General features: G+C 38.8%; 1 protein-coding gene across 4 annotated transcripts in view; it reads left to right on the top strand.

Moving 5' to 3' along the window:
* Positions 1–21,662, top strand: part of DAAM (disheveled-associated activator of morphogenesis-like protein) — a 192,260-nt gene that overhangs the window by 21,881 nt on the left and 148,717 nt on the right. For 2 of the 4 annotated variants that reach the window (XM_072298358.1, XM_072298359.1), the window contains exons 2-4: positions 3,393–3,460; positions 5,087–5,112; positions 11,938–11,963. In XM_072298358.1, coding sequence (XP_072154459.1) covers positions 3,393–3,460; positions 5,087–5,112; positions 11,938–11,963 — 120 coding nt within the window. Of the gene's footprint in view, positions 1–3,384; positions 3,461–5,086; positions 5,113–11,937; positions 11,964–15,791; positions 16,522–21,662 lie in introns of those variants that run through there. The other 2 variants (XM_072298360.1, XM_072298363.1) reach the window with 2 other exon arrangements.

The raw sequence follows: 21,662 nt of genomic DNA, 5'->3' as shown, positions 1-21,662 counted from the left end.
CGAAACTAATTTTTAAGACTGTTTCTGCCAAACGTAAGCGTATCGTCATCAAAGTAGTTCTTTGAGTTTAGTTGAGAGCATGGAGCTAATTTGTTTTTTTGCGAAACAAGTTCAGTCAAACGCACTTAAAAGATGAGACAGAAATTTTAGAAGACTTGGTAGCTACTTCAACGTTTAGGTGAGTCAAAAAATGAGTTCAGATGTAAGCCTGGACATGCTGTTTATGATAAGCGTGCCGATTCATGAGTCCAGTCGAAAGTAAACATATGAGTGAAGACGGAAGTAAACATAATGCGTTTTTTCGTATGTTATCATTTATTAATTTTTTGTTTTATTCAAGAGACACGAGAGGAGAATGTAAACGCATTCGACAGAAACTGCAGCAACTAGTGACAAAAATTTGTAATATTCATAATTAAAACACTTTAAAATTCAGATTAATTAGTCAAGTCGAATGTAGTTCCTAATTTTCATTTTGCAAATGAGCAAAATGGGAAAAGAATTCACAAGGCTTCTGAAGTAAAAACTGGACTGTTCAGTAACGGGCCTTTACTCTGTTTACATTCTGAACCCGATTATGAGCATGTAGTTTCATGAGTTGAGACGACTGCACTTGGTAATGAGACGAAATCCATCATTAGTTGATCCATGAATTAAGCCAATAGTGAGGACCTTTCGTTTTTTAATTTTTCTTTGACGAGAGGAATCGGAGACGAACATACGCACAGTGAGTAAATTTCTCGCTACTCCTTATCGAAAGATACTAGCATTCAGGTTTATGAGTTGAGTCTGAAATACTTCTTTAAATTTTATTTTGCTTGTTAGAACAATTTGAGAAAGTCAGATATTTCTTAAAATATGGGAATTTTAAAAACGTTCAATGACTGAAGAAAACGCTATACACTATCTAAACCCGTTTTATCCTTATGCATATGAATGAGTTGAGCGGATAGCACTTACAATTAGTAGATTTTTGAGTTGAGTCAAGAGAACTTAGTTTTATGAGTGGAACGGAGAGTATGTTTAGTTTTTTTGTGATGAGAACAAGTGGAGGAATTTATTCTAATCCGAAAGAGGAGCTATGTCGTGGGTTTCAAGAATTGTCGTCCAATACATTTCCTCCATGCCGTGCATATAGTGATTGAATTGTGCTTGCGACTCTTAATAGAAACACACTAGCATTCAAATCTATAAATTGAGTGGAAAATACGTTCAGATTTACTTCACTGATGATGATAGAAATTAGGGTGGCAAGTCATTTTTCCTAAAACATTTTTTCCTACTGCAATTTTTCCTAATACTTTTTTCCTACTCGTTTTTTGTTCCATCACAGTTACTCCTACGAGTGAGATGTCCTACTGGCTTTTTTCCTAGGGGCATTTGTCCGAAATTCAATTTTAAAACTAGGGGATCGAGAAAGTAAAACAAGCAGGAAGCTCCAACGCATTCGCGTCGGAAAGCGGCTCTGGCGACGGTAGGTAGTTGTTAAGCGTTTACGGTTTCCTTGGTAACCTTTGTTTGCTATCAGCTGATGTCGAGTAGTATGAATAGGAAGCTCCAACCACGGCATTCTTCGAAAGAAGCGCGAAAACTTATAGATTTGAATTTTCAAATTTTAAACGTAAAGTACATTTTTTCCAGTGCGAGATTAAAGCACAGACCCGTTTTGAATTATTGACAGTATCACCATGATTCCAAAAATACACTACACAACATAGCATTCGCTCACAGGAAAAAGATATCAATTAAAATAAAATCAGTCCCCCTAAACAGCAGAAAATGGCGCCGATTCCCATCTACCAACACGCGGTCTCTCCAATGTAACATGGTCCGTTGATACTCCCCAGCTGGGACCGTCAGGAATAGCAGCTCTAGTGCAAGCACCAGAGCCGCTAAAAACAACATAGGTACCTCACAAGTTAAAATTGTGGCCACATGCCCGTAAGTAGTGGAGCTTCATCCTCCTCCTTATATTGAGGGTATAGAAGGCTCAGCTTGTAATGTCTCCTGTTCACGCACTTATATTCGGCTCGCTGAGAAAACTTTACTCTTTCTGAAAAATTTCCCTGTACTCTACTCATGTTTACGTTTCAATTATTATTGAATTATTAGGACAAACACCCTTATGAAAAAAGCCAGTGGGACATCTCACTCGTAGGACTTACTGTAATAGGACAAAAAAAGAGTAGGGAAAAAGTAATAGGAAAACCTGATGTAGGAAAAAAAAAATTAGGAAAAATGACCTAGCACCAGAAATTAGAGAATAGTCCAAGTTTTTCAAATGGAATAGTTCCGTTCAGTGATGAAAGTTCACGCTATTCGTGGTCTTTACCCGATATTATCAGCATGTAAATAAATAAGTTGAGCCGACAGCACTTACAATTCCAGTACTTTTTTGAGTTACTTTTTTGAGCAGACAAGAGTACTGCGGAGATTAATGAGTTAAGCCGAGAGTAGGTACCTTTTGCTTTTTTTGTGATGAGAGAAATTGGAGACGAATAATTTGTCACGCGTTTCAAAATCTAGACCCGCTTTTATCCGAATGTAGATGAATTAGTTAGAGCGACAGCACTTACACCTTGAGCTGAGACAAGCTAACTTCAGAGATCTATGAGTCGAGTTGAGAGTACCTTTTTTGTGATGAGAGACATCGGAGAAGAATAAAAGTCCGAAGATAAAAGCTGTGCTTAACATGTAGTAATTGAATTGTTCCGCTACTCCTCATGGAATTACCCTAGGATTTAGATCTATAAATAATTGAGCCGAAAAAATTTTTGAAATATTATTCTACTGGCGAGAGAAATTGGAGACACGTCTCATTATTCAAATAAAAATCGGACCAGTGACAAAATTATACGTATTCCAAAATATTTTATCCAAATGTAGATGAATTAGTTAAACGACAGCGCTTAAAGATAATGGAAACATGCATTTAAACTTTTTGACGTCAAGCGTCTAGAAATATGTAGCATTAAGTTGACAACAATGCATCTACGTTGAGACTGTTGAACCACGCGACGAATAATAGTCTCACGAAACATTTTTCGGGAAGTAATCAATATTACTATATCGCTGCATTTGTGTCCACTGACATAAGCAAGGATTTAAAAGAAGTCTCTATGAAGTGTCATGCGTGTATTCTCTGAGTAAATTGGTCGTTTATACAAAATCATCGATCATTTTCTATTTATTTATTCATTTATTTATTTTATTTATTTATTTTATTTTATTTTTTTGCTTTGTATAACTACATAAATTGTACACACCTAACATGGGCAGAATTTAAATCAGAACAGTAAATTCGTACATTTTGTGCAGCTCACAGTGAGCCTGTGCACATTTCCACACTATATCTTTAATATCTCAAATCTTCTCATGGCCAAGTTTTTTAGTTCAGGCTTAGTGACAGTGTTATGAGTGCTTTCAGCGTGGCGTCGGGCAATTGGATAACCCTCTCCTGGTACGTACTTAAAATTATATTTTCAATTTGTTGTTTTTTGATTCGATCAATATTCATTTTCCTCAATCGAATTTCAAAGTCTAAAGCTGAAATTTAATTTGAATTCAGCAAGTTAGCGTTGCGTAAGTATCAAGGAATCTGGTTAGATAAATATATTTTAATTTCGCCTTTTGAGTGCTTACCTAATGCGAGATTTATTCCAAAATTCATATTACTTTTAGAATAGAGCTCAATATTAAGTAAGCGTTACAAAGGCAAAATTAAATGTACTTAATCAAATATCGAAGAGTGCGAAATTCCAATTAAAATTTATCAAGAATTTATCTTGAATTGATTTTATTTTCCGTAAAAAATGTGTGATATTGATAATGCGTAGTTGCCGCAATAATACGGTGATTATCGCGTAATTTCTCTTTTCCCTCCAAACAAATTCTGGAAAAATCTTGCATTTCCCACCATACCGAGATGAAAAGCGCGTAATTGTCCAGGATTTATCGAATCCGCTGGGAATATTGCGTACGTTTCGGGATGTTGAGATGGAATTTGCGTAACTCCTCACTTTTTAAGAGGCGGAAATGAAGAGAGTAACTATTCGGACGCCGGAGTGTATATGTATGGTATCACGCGCTATTGCAGGAGAATCTTATGCTTTTGCGTATCTCATATTCCTGACATTCTAACATTTTGCTCGCGTATAAAAAAATCGTGTATCTTTCGCAATATTGAGGCGAAAACAGTGTTTTTAACACACGCCGGCCAAACAGCAATTTGCCGGTAGTAAATCGCCTTTGGGCGCTAAGAAATAAAACCGCTAAGAAAATCGTTGTTAAACTCCGTTTTTAGGATTTTTCGGCGCATTTTGCAAGGTGTTATCTGTCGTGTTATCAATTCTTCCCCTCCGTCTTCGTCAAGTATCGTGATACATCGGGTCTTGTCCTAACATTACTATTCAATAGGGTATTCCTGACTCGCTGCATTTCGAAAGGACAATTTCTCATTTTGGCCTCTAAGAAACAAGTTGCAGGCCAGATGGCTGCTAAGACTTCATGCCGAGTTTCAAGCACTACTGGGTGAAAATTGTGCGATCCTATATGTTTTTCATCAACCGCTGGGGATTCGCGCGTATGCCGCGAAAATTAGGAGAATTAGCGTAATTTTTGATGTTTTTACAAAACTGCTGGGAAATCGGGCGGTTGCCGCGAAACAATTGCGAAGATTAATGTGCAATTTCTCATTTTCCTAGGACAATCTTCGGAAAAATCGCCAGAAAGTCAGTAACAAAAACAACAACATATTTAGGTCAGCTTTCTTTTTTCTTAAAACTTCCAGATTTTCCGAAAAACCTTAGGTGTAACACAGGAAAACTTACTGTTTGATCCGAAGCCAGTATCGAAATTAATTGACGAGAAACAAAAATATAGCTATCGACTGATTAAAATAGAAGGAGACTCTCTCAGGACTCACCCTTGATTTAAAAAAGATCGAACGGATCTAAAGGCTAGATATTTCTAGGCTACGGTTTATAACTCGTTATTTCGCTGCTAACTCCATCCTCATATTGTCATTGATCTGATATTTTTCTAATGTTCCCAATTTTACCCTTGAATGTTATTTTCTCTGTTTCAGGAGTGCATGTCGCCAGCTGCTTATCGGTATGTAGCCATTATATTTATTCTTGCATTCCAAAATGATAAGTAAATCCATAACAGCTAATTGTTCATTTAAAAGAAAAATTGTGGTCCTATCTCTAAATGTGGAAACTACGCTTGCAACTATTCGAACTCTGGAGTTGGTATGTGGTATCACGCGAAAATGAAGGCAGATCTTGGCTTTTGCCTGTCTTAGATTACTGACGCTTATGAATGCCGTGATACCTACTCAGATTGAAAACACGCACTCTTTTGTGTTTTTATTAAACCGCTGGGCAAAATTGCGTATTTGGCACGATATTAAGATGAGAATAGCTTTCTTCATGATTTTACAAAACCGCTGGAACAAGCGTGTATTTTGCGCGATATTCAGATGAAAAACGCGTAACTCTTCACTCCAATCACTCCTGTATAAAATACCGTTGGTTAAATCTCGTATTTGCCGCTACCCAGAGGAGAGACGCGTAATTTTTCACGTAATCCAAAATTGCTGGGAAAATCTCTTATTTTTCGCGATATTGAGATGTAAAACGCTTAATCTCTCACCGTTTTAAAAAATGGCACACTTTTTTACTGTTCCGGATAACTTGAGTTGAAATGTTTTATTGACAACACTGGTCATAACAGAGACTTAGCGCCATTTTTCAAAACCGGAGTAGGATTGCTTTATCGCGCGGAAATGAAGGAAAAGCATAGTTTTTCTTTTGTCTCAAATCATCGACGTTCGTGAATGCCGCGATATCCAGCTGAAAAGCGCGTAACTTCTCACTCCTTTTCAAAAACCGCTGAACAGACGCGTATTTGCCGCAAAATTATGGTGATACACACGATATGATGTATTTCGCGTCTTTACTAAATCGCTGTGCGATTTCCATCTGTGTGGAAATATGCTTAGGAAAATAACTCAAAAATTCCACCCTGTGACTGGTCATCCGAGATACGTTGCTAGAGATAATGACATGATTTTCCATGTTTTTCATAATTTTCCGACTGCTTGCATCGGCTACATTATTTATTGCCCGTATCTAACATTCTTGGACCGATGTTTCAAAAATTTTCATACGCGCGAAAATATGTTTGAAAAAGAACACGAAGGGCCATGCACAAATCTCCCGATTTTGGGCCCCTCTGAGGTTGTTTTAATCCTTTGGATGACCCCATACCTCCTATAAATGCACTAAAATGTAAGACTGAAAATGCAAACCGTTTTCGCGGTATTGGGGGGAGGGGACAAAGGCCTCGATTATACTCATATCACACTGAAAAAAAATTCTCGGCGTTTTTACCAAGGTCCGTTGATACCTTTACCATCTCACTTTTTTTTACCAATTATTGGTAATTTTACCAAGACAGACTGGTAAGCTTACCTAAAACCGGTATTTTTACTGTTTTTTTTTTCAGGTAAGAATACCACTTCTATTGGTAATCAATTCCCGGTAACTTTGCCATTTTATCTCGGTAATTCTACCACAGTCGATAAAATATATTGGCGTTTTTACGAAGGTCCAGTAAAATTATCGAGAAAGTTCAATAATTTTACCGAGATTTCTCGGTAAAATTACCAATTCCATAAATGGTAATTTTACCAAGAAAAAACTGGGATCAAATAGAACCCTGAAATCTTGGTAATTTTACCCTTTTCTTAGTAAATACACCGAGATTTTTTTTTCAGTGCAAGCCCTCCGAGGGCTTCTTCAGGTTTCAGGATTTTCTTCCTTTCTTCGCGTTAGTCATCCCGTCTCTTCGGGGTACATTTTTACCTTCGGTCGAAATTTCGTCTGGTAGTGAACCAGTGAAGCTAGTTCAGTATTCGTAAATACTAAAATATTACCTAACACTTTAGGTCCTTTAAATGTTTCAGTCGTGGTAAAAATCGTAACAGTTAAATCAGTCCAGTATCTGGCAAGAGTTGCGAGAGGTTACCAATATGGATGGCTACGATCCACCATTCCTTACTTTGTTGGCTCGTAGGAAATGAGCAATGCCGGCGCCGGGCGATAAATGGTTCTGTCGGGTTAGGTTAGGTCACGCAACTAAACTAACACGGTGATAGTGCGTGAAGTATCATCAAGCAATGAAGGCGCGAGGAAATGAGGAATGCCTGGCGATAAATGGTTGTGTTGGGTTGGGTTAGGTTAGGTCACGCAACTAAACTAACCCCGTGGTAGTGCCTGATGTATCATGAAGCAATGAAGGCGCGAGGAAATGAGGAATGCCTGGCGATAAAGGGTTGTGTTGGGTTAGGTTAGGTCACGCAACTTAACTAACTCCGTGGTAGTGCGTGAAGTATCATCAAGCAACGAAGGCGCGTAGACTTGGGTCTGACAACCCCTAACATTCTCCAGATGAGGATGCATAAAAATCGAAAGGTCGAGGTCAAATATGGCGCCTGAAAATTAGTTGAAATTTTTAAGATTTTTACATGAGTTGAACAGGATTTTTAGATGGCCGCCATTTTGAAACTTTTGATGACTAAGTTTTGAAATTTTAGGTGAACCCTCTTCAAGCTTACACTAACGCCTGTGCAAAATTAGGTGGTTATCCGAACAAAAGAGACGTAAAGAGGTTTTGAGCAGCTAGATTGGGGTTTTGACACAATGTGCGGCGCGTGCTGCCAGCACAAAACGCGCACTAGCGCCTACAAACCTAAAGGGATACTTCACGCATTGCGCAATGCTTGAAGTATCCACTTAGGTTTGTAGTGCGTAGTGCGTAGAGTGCCACGGTACACGGTGGATCGAGTCAATGGGAGGGGTCGGTCATCGCGCATCACGCGTCTTCGCCGTTACTTTCGCCGAAAGTACATATAACGTGAAAAATAAAGCTATCAAGGATCCCATTTTCAATAGTCATGAAAAAGTGTGTCAAAATCGTATTGAAACTCGTTATTCGGCTGAAATATGCTCAAAAATGGAATCTACAACGAAAAATACACCGGAGTGGGGAAATTTGCTCTATTTTAAGGGCGGGAAATCTCTGTAATTAGAGAAAATAAGACGCGTGATGCGCGATGACCGACCCCTCTTAGTGTGTACCCCTCATAGTGTACAAGAAGCAACCCAACAATGGATTTTGCGGACACTCGTGGACATTTTTTTATCGAGCTAGCTTAACATTTTTTTGAGCGTTTTTTTAACGCAAGTTTTGGAGGTGGTTTTGGTCCTTCTAAAAATATGCCAATGCACATTAATGATATACCAAAATATTCCTTAAAGGGAGGAGAATAAGCATGTTTAATTGAATTTTTGATTTATCTGCCACAGAACTCATGCAAAAGCGAAATAAAACCTTGAGAATCAGACGGCAAATTTGATACCACCTGCAATGTCAGCTTTAGGCAACCCGCATGTCAAAGCGGAAGGGTTCAAAGACCCTTGAACCATGGATATATTCATTTTGGAAGCTTAACTACCAAAAAACCAAGAAGAAATATTTAAAATCCGACTTTTTTTTCGTCGCCCATGACCGATCTCTACCATTGACTCGATCCACCGTGCGGCACGGAGCCTCAAGCAACTATTTCACAACAGAGGTGTTGCTTAGTATCATTCGAAATTGAAGGCGCCCCAACATATTAAGAATGACGGGCATCGTTTAAGAATACGCAGCTTTCTCCGCAAAATAAATCAAGATACTACGGCACAAAAAGATAACGGTGGTCCAAAAACTCACTAAGTCCTAGCATCCACATTTAATAATAATTAGAATAACATTTTAATTTCATTAGAGAAAAAAGTGACTCGATTTAGGCAGAAACATTCTTGAGTATGCCGCCAAGAAGATTTTATTTTGAAACTAGAATAAAATAGCTCAACGAAAGCGGTTTTCTGTTCGATGTAAGTGACTTTTCTTTTTCACACAATAAGCAAGCATTACTTTCTTCATTGATTTCTACGGAAATCTTCTCAACAGCAAACTTGACCATATTTCGGCTTGAATCAAGTCACTTTCTCCTCTAGTGCAGCTCAAAAATCATGCTAAACGTTATTAAATACAGATACTAGGACTTAGTATATTTTTCAAATACCGTTCTCTTTTTGTCGTCGTCACTCAATCTACGATTAATTTGCGAGGGAACCTCGTGCTTTCGATGCCATCAATAATGATATGTTGGTGTGACTTCAATCTCATATGGTACCGTGAAACACTTTTGTGGCGAAATAGTAGCTCGAAGTGCCGCGGTACGCCGGCGCCTTTGCGAAGTTATCGTACACAGGACAAATCTTAGAGCCTTTAGCTTAGCATGAGGCAAATCAAAAGGTTTATCCGGTTGTATTTTTTATTCGATCAACATTCACTTTCCTAAATCGAATTCAACAGTCTATAGCTAAAATTTAATTCGTATTCAGCGAGTTAGCGTTGTATCAGTATCAAAGAATCTGTTTCGATAAATATATTTTAATTTCACCTTTTGAGTGCTTACCTTTTACTGAGATATATTCCAAAATTCACATTACTTCTGGAATAGAGCTCGATATTAGGTAAGCGCTACATAGGCAAAATTAAAATATACTTAATCAAATATCGGAGAGAGCAAAATTCAAATAAAAGGTTATCCAGAAATGTTTTGAATATATTTTATTTTCCGTGAAAAAATTTGTGATATTGATAGTACGTATAAGTTGCCGCAATAATGCGGTGATAAACGCGTAATTTCTCTTTTCCCTCCAAACAAATTCTGGAAAAATCTTGCATTTCCCACCATACTGAGATGAAAAGCGCGTAATTGTCCAGGATTTATCGAATCCGCTGGGAATATTGCGTGCTTTTCGGGATATTGAGATGGAATGTGCGTAACTCCTCACTTTTTAAAAGGCAAAAATGAATTGATTAACTATTCGGACGCCGGAGTGTACATAGTATCACGCGCTATTGTATAGGAGAATCTTATGTTTTTTTGTATCTCATATTCCTGACATTCTAACATTAGGCTCGCGTATCTAAAAATCGTGTATCTTTCGCAATACGAGGTCTGTTAGATTGGAAACCGGATTTTGGTCATAACTAGCCCACAATGCGTCCGAATTAGGTTTTCTTGAGCTTTCCTGATAGCTGCAAATATACTTAAGAACGCTACGTTCACAGATTTTGTTTATTTTGATCAGTGTTTATTCTGTGTCATCTTGAATACGAGTAAGTTAGGTGCGTTTTGCGATTTTCATCATGCGATCACTAATAGAGCAAAGATTCAACATTAAATTTTGTTTTAAACTCGGTATACCTTGTACCGAAACTTTTGGTATATGCTAAGTAAAGTTTACCATGATCATTGTATGAGATGTTCCCACTGTTTTGAATGGGTTAAACGATTCAAAACTGGTCAGGAATTTGTCAAAGATGAGGAGCATGGGAATCTACCCTCAACGGCAACTGACATTTGTCACGTGGAAGAAGTGCGGGCAAAAGTGCTCGAAAATGGTCGTTTCGAGCTTTTTGAGCAGTGTAATATTTCTGAAGGCTCTGTACGTACAATTTTGATAGAATATGTAGACACGAATCGAGTTTCAGGTATACTTGCCCCTTGATTGTCGTCCGTTGAACGAAAATCCAACCAAATGTCAATTTCCCTTTAGCTGCTTGAACGTTCTAACAATGATCCTACATTTTTGGATAGGATAATTTTCGGTGACAATACTTTAGTGTACGGCTACGATATGGAGACGAAACTCCAATCGTCCTTGTGGGTTGAAAAATGTAGTGCAAGACCGAAAAAAGAGAGACAAGTTCGGTCAAACATAAAAATCGCAAAACACCCTTGAGGTTGCCTTACTTTAAGCCACATACCAACGAAGCTAATTAGGATTTGTCAAATTTGTGAACGTAGCGTTCTTGAATATATTTTCAGCTATCAGAAAAGCTCAAGAAAACGTAATTTGGACGCATTGTGGGCTAGTTATGACCAAAATCCGGTTTCTAATCTAACAGACCTCGTATTGAGGTGAAAACAGTGTTTAAAACACACGCCTGCCAAACAGCAATTTGCCGGTAAGAAATCGCCCTAGGCCGCTAAAAAATGTAACCGCTAAGAAAATCGTCGTTAAACTCCGTTTTTGGGATTTTTCGGCGCATGCTGCAAGGTGTTATCTGTCGTGTTATCAATTCTTCCCCTCCGTCTTCGTCAAGTATCGTGACAAATCGGGTCTTCTCCTAACATTACTATTCAATAGGGTGTTCCTGACTCGATGTATTTCGAAAAGACAATTTCTCATTTTGGCCCCTAAGAAAAAGAGTTGCACGCCAGATGGCTGCTAAGACTTCATGCCGAGTTTCAAGCACTATTGGGTGAAAATTGTGCGATCCCATATATTTTTCATCGATCGCTGAGCATTCGCGTGTATGCCGCGAAAATTAGGAGAATTGGCGTGATTTTTGATGTTCTTACAAAACTGCTGGAAAATCGCGTGGTTGCCGCCAAAAAATTGCGAAGATCAATGTGTAATTTCTCATTTTCTTAGAAAATCTTTGGAAAAATCGCAATAATGTCAGTAACAACGACATATTTAGGTCAGCTTTCTTTTTGCTTTAAAATTCCAGATTTTCCGATCAACGTTAGGTGGTGTAACACAGGAAAACTTACCGTTTGAACCGAAGCCAGTATCGAAATTAATTGACGAGACACGAAAATAGCTATCTTGCTGACTGATAAGAGCGGAAGACTCTCTGAAGACTCGCCCTTGATTTAAAAAAGATTGAACGGATCTAAGGGGTAGAGATTTCTAGGCTACGGTTTTTAACTCGTTACTTCGCTGCAACCCCACCCTCATTTTGTCATTGATCTGATCTTTTTCTGCCCTATTTTATCCTTGAATGTTATTTTCTCTGTTTCAGGAGTGCATGTCGCCAGCTGCTTATCGGTATGTAGCCATAATATTTATTCGTGCATTCCAAAATGATGAGTAAATCCATAACAGCTGAATTGTTCATTTAAAAGAAAAATTGTGGTCCTATCTCTAAATGTGGAAACTACGCTTGCAACTATTCGAACTCTGGAGTAGGTATGTGGTATCACGCGAAAATGAAGGCAGATCTTGGCTTTTGCCTGTCTTAGATTACTGACGCTTATGAATGCCGTGATGCTCAGATTATGAACACGTACTCTTTTGTGTTTTTATCAAACCGCTAGGCCAAACTGCGTATTTGCCGCGATATTAAGATGAGAATAGCTTTTATGATTTTACAAAACCGCTGGAAGAAGCGTGTATTTTGCGCCATATTCAGATGAATAAGCTTGCTTGAAAAAGAACACGAAGAGCCATGCACAATATTGCCTGATTTTGGGCCCCTCAAATTGGGGTCCCTTTGAGGTTGTTTTCATCCTTTGGATGACCCCATACTGCCTATACGTGCACTGAAATTTAAGATTGAATATACGAACCGTTTTCGCGATATTGAGGGAGGGAACAAAGTCCCCGATTATCACTCATTTCTGAGGGTATTTTAATGTCTATATTCGACCGTGACATGTTACTCGATCGAGATATCGAAGCGCGGTTTGCAGCGATTATTCCAGATATTTCTGGGTACAAGTTTTTACATCTTTCTCGTACGTCTACCTGGTTATTCCCGATGGGGGGGGGGGGGGGGCTAACTGCAGGTTGCCATTTATCACCGTTTAATAATGACGACCAGTTTAAGTTCATAATGACGAGAAATTGATACCTTGGTCGTTAACCGGTCGACTGGGATGAAACTTGGAGTGCCTGGGTTTTTGGCACGGAAAGAACGAATCTGACATTAAATGCAAAAATATTGTGCTACTTTAAATCTGACTGCCATTAAAATGGCGGAAAGCGCCTCATCTTGAAAATAGTGCAATATTTTTGCATTTTGCCGTTAGATTCGCTCTTTAAAGAAACCGAGATGATAACTTCCCGCCTTGTTAAGGCTGCCATATTGAAAATAGTGCAATACTTTTGCATTCCGATGTCAGATTCCTTCTCTTCGTGCCAAAAAGCCCTTAACACCAAGTTTGATCCAAGTCGGCCGGTTAACAACCAAGATTACTGTGTCTCCTGTCAGAAAAAAAAAACGAAAAACACCCGGAATTTTGATGTCATCAGGAAAATATTACGAAAATCGGTCACGGATCAGGAAACTCCAAAACCTACATGCAGTGTAGCATACACAAAAGTAAAACACTTGATTCCATGCACCAAAGATTTTGGCCCGTGAGGTCTAAGGAGTGTCAATTTATTCGCGGTCTTAATCAAGAAAATTTTATTTAAAATTCCAGGAAAAATAAGGAATACATAAAAAATCTGCAATGAAGTAGTCGACATCCCGTAAAATTCTTTTCATATCTTTTTCTTTTAAACTAAAAGAAATTAAGCACGGTCTAAGTTTCTGAGTCGATGCAAGTAAGATGCATATTTTTTCTTAAATTATAATTAAAACGGGGCTGATAGGCAAAAATAGTGACCGTAATTATCTCAGATTGTAACGCTGTACACTGCCTCTCATGTTCGATTATAAATTAATTTCTTTTAAAAGCTACACACTGGCATCTGAAAAGCTTCCAGGAATATACCTAAACGATTTCAAACAAAATCACAGAATATTTCCGTACAAAATTTTCATTCGTTTCTTCTTCTTTTTTCTTTTCTTTTCTTATTTTAACTGAAAAAATAAAATACAATCTGAGTTTTTGAATGGTTGCGATCAAGATACATAATTTGCTTTCAATTTTTGTAAAAACGAGGCAGAAAGTCAAGAATGACGAGGCGTAGCGGAGTCTCAATTTTGCGGCGATTTTAGTGTCGCGCCGGCCAGGAAAGAAAGGAAGTTAAGGAAGTAAAGGAAACGCGGTCAAATCATCTGCGCAGTGTGACGCGCCTTCAATCCGGCTAGCGGCAACATGGGTACACCTGTGGTCGAATAACTATCTTATTCGAATATTTACCGCTCACGCGAGAAAAAGCGTATTTATCTCCGATTGCAACGTTGCACATCTTTACTTCTGTTTAATTTTTAAAGACATCTTTTTGAAAAGCCACTCACAGGTTTTCTGAAAAGTTTCTGGGATTTTCTCGATGGTTTTCAGTTAAATCACGGAGAATATCGACGCGATATTTCCATTCGTTTTATATCTGTTCTTTTCTTTTTTTCTGGAAACAATAAAACACTGTCCGAGTTTTTGAATCGTTGTTAATTGAATCAGTGAGTTCGAAAACACACCAACTCGAAAAAAAAAAATTGTTCAGGAAACTCCTAAAACTGCGCAGAGGGCGAAGAAGTTAGTTTAAGAAAAAGCTTTTTGGTGCCAAAGGACAAGTACTCAGAGACTTTGTACAGCACCAAGTTGAAATCGATACATCATGTTTGATGACAGAGAACTAAGCGTTTAAAAATTTCCGAGTTGGTGTGTTTTCGTTCTCACAGACTTTCAGATACTGATTTTTCATAGTCTGCCCTGAAATATTTACACGTTTTGACCTGAATAACGCTTGAATATTTATCTAACTTGTTGGTACAAGGTATACTGAACCGAAAAAAAAACGCAAAATCGGATGGTCAACCGTTTCCCTTGAAATGGCCAAAAATTGGTATTTCCAATGAAATACTTCGATTTTTCCCTTTTCCCGTCGCTGTTTCGAGCACTTCCGATTGCAAGTTCAAAATTTCCTTTTGCGTGCAGATGCTTCTATCCATAAGTGTTACTAAACCGTAAAAAAGTGAAAATCGAAAAAAAAAAACCCGGGTTTGTGTGTTTCCGAACTCACTGATTCAATTAAGATGCGTGTTGCGGGGCTCTACGGCTCTACCGTCAGTAAAAACCGGAAAATGTCGGGATATCATGGATCAGAAAATTTTATGTCTGTCACGCAAGCATTTTTAACCATATGCAGTTGAGCACGTTCAAAAGTGAAACTATTTATTCAGTTCACCATAAATGTCGGTTTGTGAAGTCAAACTAGTGTCTGTCTATTCATTCGTAGACAAATTCAGGAAATTGTATTTAAATTTTATGAAAAATCAAGAAAATATGAGAAGAATGCGCAATGTAGTCAACATCTTGCAAGATACCAATTTCCCGCCATCATGACGGCCGTTATTTTAAAACTGTTATTCATGGGAACCTACTCCGGTCATATTATAATACGTCATGTATGAATTGTAATCACTTTCGCCCCCCCGGGAGAATGTTCATCTGACAACAATGTCAGTGTCAGCTGATAAAATGTATATTTTCTCATAAGAGGTTAATAAAAGTTTTGAGTCAGTCTTTGACATCTACCGAGAATTGTTTTAGTATTTATTTACAATTACTACGTAATCATATATTTTTCTTATTCTTATTAAAAACTAAGAAAAACAGCCTGAAGGCTCATACGGCGTTTTTTCTTATCGCGGCAGTACAGGGGATAGCTAATTCAACGACGGGGGTGGTAAAATCGGCATTTTTTACCGTAGAATCTACATCGAAACATGTCGGACACTTTTTTTAACTACAAAATTGTTAACTCGGCAAAATAATTTGTCTCCGTGTAGAACGTTACGTATTTGAAGAACGGGATCCGAGCACTGATCAGACACCCAGATCAGTTGCCGAAGGTCAGTGTCGCGGTTAACAACAACCCCGGCCTTGCGCCCACCCCTCGGCGGACCGCACCGTTGGAAAAGCGGGAAACCCCGCTATCGATTGGGGTGGCGCGCTGGGGCGTGCGCACACCGCCCCCATCTCCTGCGCTCCTCTCAATCTCACCGCGAGTTCCGTCGCCTTCGTCACGAATGGCCAATTCCGACGCTTTTTAAGCTATGCACGTGTCTAATCGTCAGTTTTTTGCATTGTTTTGGCCTTCTCGAGTGCTTTAACAAACGTTTTTCGAGTGTACGACCGAGTCAGGTGCGCCAAAGTTTCAGCCTTCACTATTGAGGCATCGTGTTGTTTACGTCTGGATCGCCATAACCTCTCCCGCGACGTCCACTGCACCGAGTAATGACCGTTGTTTGTGCTCCTGTTTTTACTTAGTTTTACTCATCTCGTGTAATTGCGACCAGGCTGCCCGATTGCTTTCGTTTCTACATTTTTTAAAAGAATAATTTCTCAAAACGTGAACGCACTCAATACAAATTGAATTCAGGCGCTGTTTACACCTGGTTGCACTATGTTATAGTTACTTAGGGCTCAGCTTCTTTTTTTCTTTTTCCTCCCGTTTTTCAAAGAAAAAATTCGATAAGTTAGAGCTCAGGTGGATTGAAAGAATCAATTACTTCACGCATGTATTTTTAAAAAAAATTGAAGTCGTTGCTACGTAGCGATCAGTGCAATGCTCAGCTCTGATGCAATTTAAACCGGGAGCAGTGCATTAGTTTTCGTTACTAATCGCCAGTTATTTCCCGTGTGAAGGATATCTATGGTCGGAATTCAGGACTGCAGCACCTGATGGACCTGACAAATAAGCCTCAGTATTGGTACGTACTTTGTTTTTGTGTGTGTGTGTGTGAGGGTGTGTGTGTGTGTGTTCGGAGGTTTTCTGGCGCAATTTAAATCTTCATTTCAATCGTTTCAATAGTCGTATTGTAGTGCATTAAGTGCAAGGAAAATTTGCAAAAGAAAATAATAAAAACTGGATTTGTCCTTCTCAGGAAAACTTCAACGAGTTACTGAATTTTACTGGAAATGAATAATCCCTCTTGATGCTTCAACTGACCTCCGATTATTGTCTGCGCACTCTTCGGATAGCAAAACAAATTTTCTAACTACAAAATAAATGTATGGAGACGGGCCTAGTAGTGTAAGAGTGTGCAATGAGGCGCGCCTTAAAATTTCTGAATGAATATATGTTGTATGGGGGCAATGGCAACTGGGCGTCGCAGAGCGCGACGCTGCGCTGAGAAAGCGGTTTTATGTAGGTATGTATACAAAGAAAAAATCCCAAAAGAGAAGACCCTGATATAAACAGTATGTGGACAGATGAATAAGGTTCCGAATTACATTTGCCACTGTCCTCTATGATTTTTTTTGTTTTCTTTGTCGCTCTTTTTCCCTCAGGGGCAAATTTTAATAAAGGGTAACTTATTGTCAAAATAAATCAATCGGACAAATACAGTGTCTTTCCTATATATCGATTAATCTCCGTTTTAATTGATCTAACAATCGCTATTAATATTTTTGAACCATGAGAAGGATGGGAAGGGACTTAAATGCATGGCACAGTGTAGTACAAATCGGTTGGTACACTTGCCTGTTGTCGGCCGACTTGAATAAACAATCAAGAGACATGGCAGATGGAGTAAACAGTATGTGGACTCCCAGAATTACGCTTTCAGTGGTGACTGGGCGAGTCATAACGGCTAAAACGTGGTTGAAGCCCAAGCATTTCCTCTCAAGAGATTTTCAGTGAATATTGGCCGCAACAGATGTGAATACTGTGACGGAATAAGACTTATTCAATTTTGCACGACAGTCCTGCCTCCAACTGTTGGATTGGAATAGATCGAATGAATAGGATGTTGAAATAACGCTCCCATAATTTTCGACCTACATGATATCAAGACTTTCCAAAATCATTTCCTCGATTAATCATTGAGACGTATTTCTGACTACTAATCGCCTCAAAAGTTACTATTTCGGCTTCGACTTGTCTCTGCTACGAAGATGACTAAATATTTTCCGTAAATTATGAAATTATCGTGCGTTATATGAATTAGTCCGTAATTATTGTGTAATTATTACCGCACAATTATACCTTCCTGACATGACGAAGCAAAATCTAAAAAAAAAAAAAAAAATTCTTAAAACGATTTGCATGTAAATCATTGAACCACACGTGGGCGCGACTGTGTTTGCGTCAGCATCTCTGCAAATTGCACGCACCAAGCTGCATTGAACAAAAACAACAATGAAAAACGGAAAAATCGTCACTAGAAAGCTGTGTCGGTGGTCGGTAGAATTGGATGGACGCACAAGGGTCAGCACGCAAGTGAGAATGCGCCCCGTTTGCGGTATTTGAAAATCTCCGCTCCCATTTCATTTTTTAAGGAGAATAAATCAATATCCTCAAGGTTTCACAACATTTGATTCTCACAGAGAATAAAAACAACGGAAGTTTACAAGAATTGACGTTTATTGATTGCCAAATTAAAAAATAAAGTAAATAAAATAAAAATAAAGGAAATCTGCAACGTCGCAAACCGAGACACGTGGTCTGGTAGTTTTACCGTCGATTTATTGCTACGCTGCAGGATTAAGCAATTCCTGTCATCTTACTAGATAGTCCGAAGTATCAATTTTACGATGATAAAAAAGCGGGTAGGTCCAATAGTTTCATTTTGTTTTGAATGGCAAGGAAGAATAAGTTCATAGAGCCCGTTTCAGATTACTTTTCTTCTTCCGCTGAATGCGCAGGACAGGCGATTCCCTATATCCTATCCTGCTCATACAACGAAAGAGGAAAAGCAATCTTAAACGGGCTAGTACCAGCACGATCTCTTCAATATTGCAATATGCGCCTTTTCCCTCCTCCGCGGAAAGGTCCGAAGAATGTCCTATTATCGACCTTTCATTGAAATTTCACCAACAACTAATATACGGACTGTAAATAATACCTACTTTGAAAAGTTTATTTTCAGCTATCACTAAAAAAATAAATTACAGGGAAAAGATCAGGAAAAAAAAACAAAGTTACAACGTCAATAAACTGGAACAATTTTCACCAGAAAGGGTTAAAATCGTGTTCTTGCGGCTTCACTTTTTGAAATTTTCCGGGGGAGGCCCCCAGTACCCCCCTTTGGAGTGTGTGGGAAGGGTGTAAACCTCCTGACTCCCCCTTCATTTGGTTGACACTTCTAACGAACACCTACCGGATATAGTCGGCGCTATGTTGCTCAGACTTTTCAACAGGCTTCTCCGTCTACCTGTTTTGACAAATGACTTCATGAACGAGTTACATTGCAAACAGTTTCTTAACGATATTCCAGTTAGCAAATTTAATATTTCTTCTTCCTTTTCCCTTACTGTCATGAAGAAACTATCTCAAACCTTTTCGCTGACTTTTTCAAAATTTTACGTCTATCAGCGATCTCATTCCATGCCAGTCAAAAGTTCTGGGATGCGGAACTTTTTCGTCCCAATTTCTCCCACCTTATGATCGTCAAAAGTTCCGGGATTCTCTTTAGATTATTTCCAAACTTTCAAGAAACTTCCGGAAAATGCACTTTGGGAATTTCAAAAGTTCCGGAAAAAATTCAGAAAAATCTCATAAGTTCCGGAATTAAGAACTATTATCAGTTCTGGGAAATGGGAGCAATGACGTCTATAAAATAATTAAAATAAGTTTCCAATATTTTGTCTTAGTTTTATACATTCCAATTTTATAAATGACAAGCGAGGAATGAATTGTTAAGACTCCAATCAAAACGTCGAATTTCAGACACAAATTCGTGTGAAATAATTTAATTTCCGCCGCATCGGAACCCAGGTATAGGGCGTGTCTTTTCACTTGTGCGGTGAATTTCTTGGCTGCAAAGCCTGTCTCGCTCGGTAGTAATCGCTGTTTACAAATTCACAAATTATATGCGCGCTGCGTTTCCCTCAGAACATTCAAAAATGTGATTCTTCTGTACAAGTAATGAACACTGCTATTCCCGATTTTTCTAATTATACAGCAAAATTGCGTGTCGAGAATTTCGAGAAAAATGAAACATCGCAGGGTCGGACTGGCTCGCATCTAAGGGCGTAGACCCTTGGCTGGTTAAAGGGGCGTAATGTGATATTTCCTGGTAGGGCATTCCCTACGTGGAAAGGGGCCCAGAAAATTTTGGCAAATCAGCATAAGTTCGAACGAAATAACGAATAACGAATAAAGACAAGTGATAAGTCGACGGCTCTGGTTTCTGTCGAAGCGTTTGATGAGGCCATAATTTTTTAATGAGGCGTTCAGCTATGTATCGTGCGGTAAAAAGATGCAAGGTGCCCATTCAAGACTCTATGCGTTGATTTCTAGCCCCAAACGAAGCCTCGAAGACGTTAGCATCTCGTCCAAATACTTCACTTCCACTTAAAACTGCAAATGTTGATTTACATTTTGTTTCAAACTTGCAAGGGGATGACGTGTAAATCCCACATGACACAGATCGGAACATGTTCGCAACAAGGAACCAAACCACGCATAAGCTACGGCCAAATTGAATTGGGCAGTTTACTTTTTTACAAGAGAACGTTTGTGCGATTTTTTTTTAAAATTTTGAGAAATTAGCTACGTTCTTGGCAGAAAATTCACTGGATTTGCCGAAAAAATCCGCAGAACCTTTTTTCGTGAAAAAAAAATTAAATAACCCAATTAAATTTATATTTGGCCATAGCCAAGGTATGGCCAAATATAATGTGGTAACTTCGTTCCTTTCTGCCAAACACGCTTCAATTGTCCAGTAGATAAGTCTGCGATAGGAATTTAACATTTCAATCACCAGTGACATCCGCCAGATAGGGTTTTCCTCTTGTTGGCTGTTGCTTTCGCCCTGGTATTCGGGCCGGCTTAGCCAGCGACTGTACGTAGTACAGCTTTGAGGGCTCTTGGTCATATATAAAAAAAAAATAATAATAAAATAATAAAAAAAAATTGGTTCAGTAATTTTTACAAGAAGTGAGCGTAGTCCTGACTCCTGAGCCATATGGCCTCGGTGTCATGAAGACATCCTGATTTAGTCCATCCGATCGCAATCGTTACGTTTATTGTCCAACTGGACAAATTGACGCAGCGTCGCCGCTGGCAGCCATCAACCCGTCACAACGCTTCCTTTTCCCATTTGCGCTCCGACGTTTTGAGTGCTTTGCATTAGCTGCACAACCTTTCAATTTATCGCCACCCATGGCTGCGATTCAAAGTCACAGGAAAAGGGTACCGTGAGCCGGGAAGAGGTACATTTTATTGGTTCCGATTGACACAGTTTGAGTCAAGTTAGCGAAACCTGCTCAGAAAACCTCAAGTGAACCACCTTTGAGAGTGAAACGCGACATCACGTTTAGCTGAACTATCGATTGCATTGAAGTGACCCACTTGAATGATGAATGAAGTTATGACATAAACAAATGAATTTTAGTTCGAGCCATCTTCTGCCGACGATTATACTTAGAGAGAAAAAAATCGATCAAATTCATCAAAAGTAGACCAAAATCCTCATCTTCGGAAAACGATTTTCAGGCTGTTAATAATCCCAAACACTCGCTAAATATATAGTATAACCCGAAGACTGTAACCCTAATCTCATTCACTGAAAGTATGGGAATAGGGAAATGCTTCCAGCGAAGCGATTATTGAAATTGATGGACAAAGCGATAGACAAAGAAGACATAGGGAGTATGGAGCGATCTCATTGGTTACATGGCTGGTTCTTATAGACTAAGGAAGAAAATGATGGACTAACTGTCGGGTCTTTAGTGGGTTGCCGTCAGTTAGTCCATTACCTACCTCGTGTGTCCATTGCCACCACCTGCTTCCACTAATAGAATCCCTCCAAATCCCTTGTGTCGTCTTTGTCTATAGCTTTGTCTATCAATTTCAATAATCGGCCCGCAGTTGTCTTGTTATCTCTACCCAACAACCCACTGTGTC

The sequence above is a fragment of the Bemisia tabaci genome, chromosome 3 (genome assembly GCF_918797505.1).
Source record: "Bemisia tabaci chromosome 3, PGI_BMITA_v3".
NCBI classification, from domain to species: domain Eukaryota; kingdom Metazoa; phylum Arthropoda; class Insecta; order Hemiptera; family Aleyrodidae; genus Bemisia; species Bemisia tabaci.
Note: the sequence above shows the minus strand (reverse complement) of the source record. Positions and strands in the feature narration are given on the sequence as shown.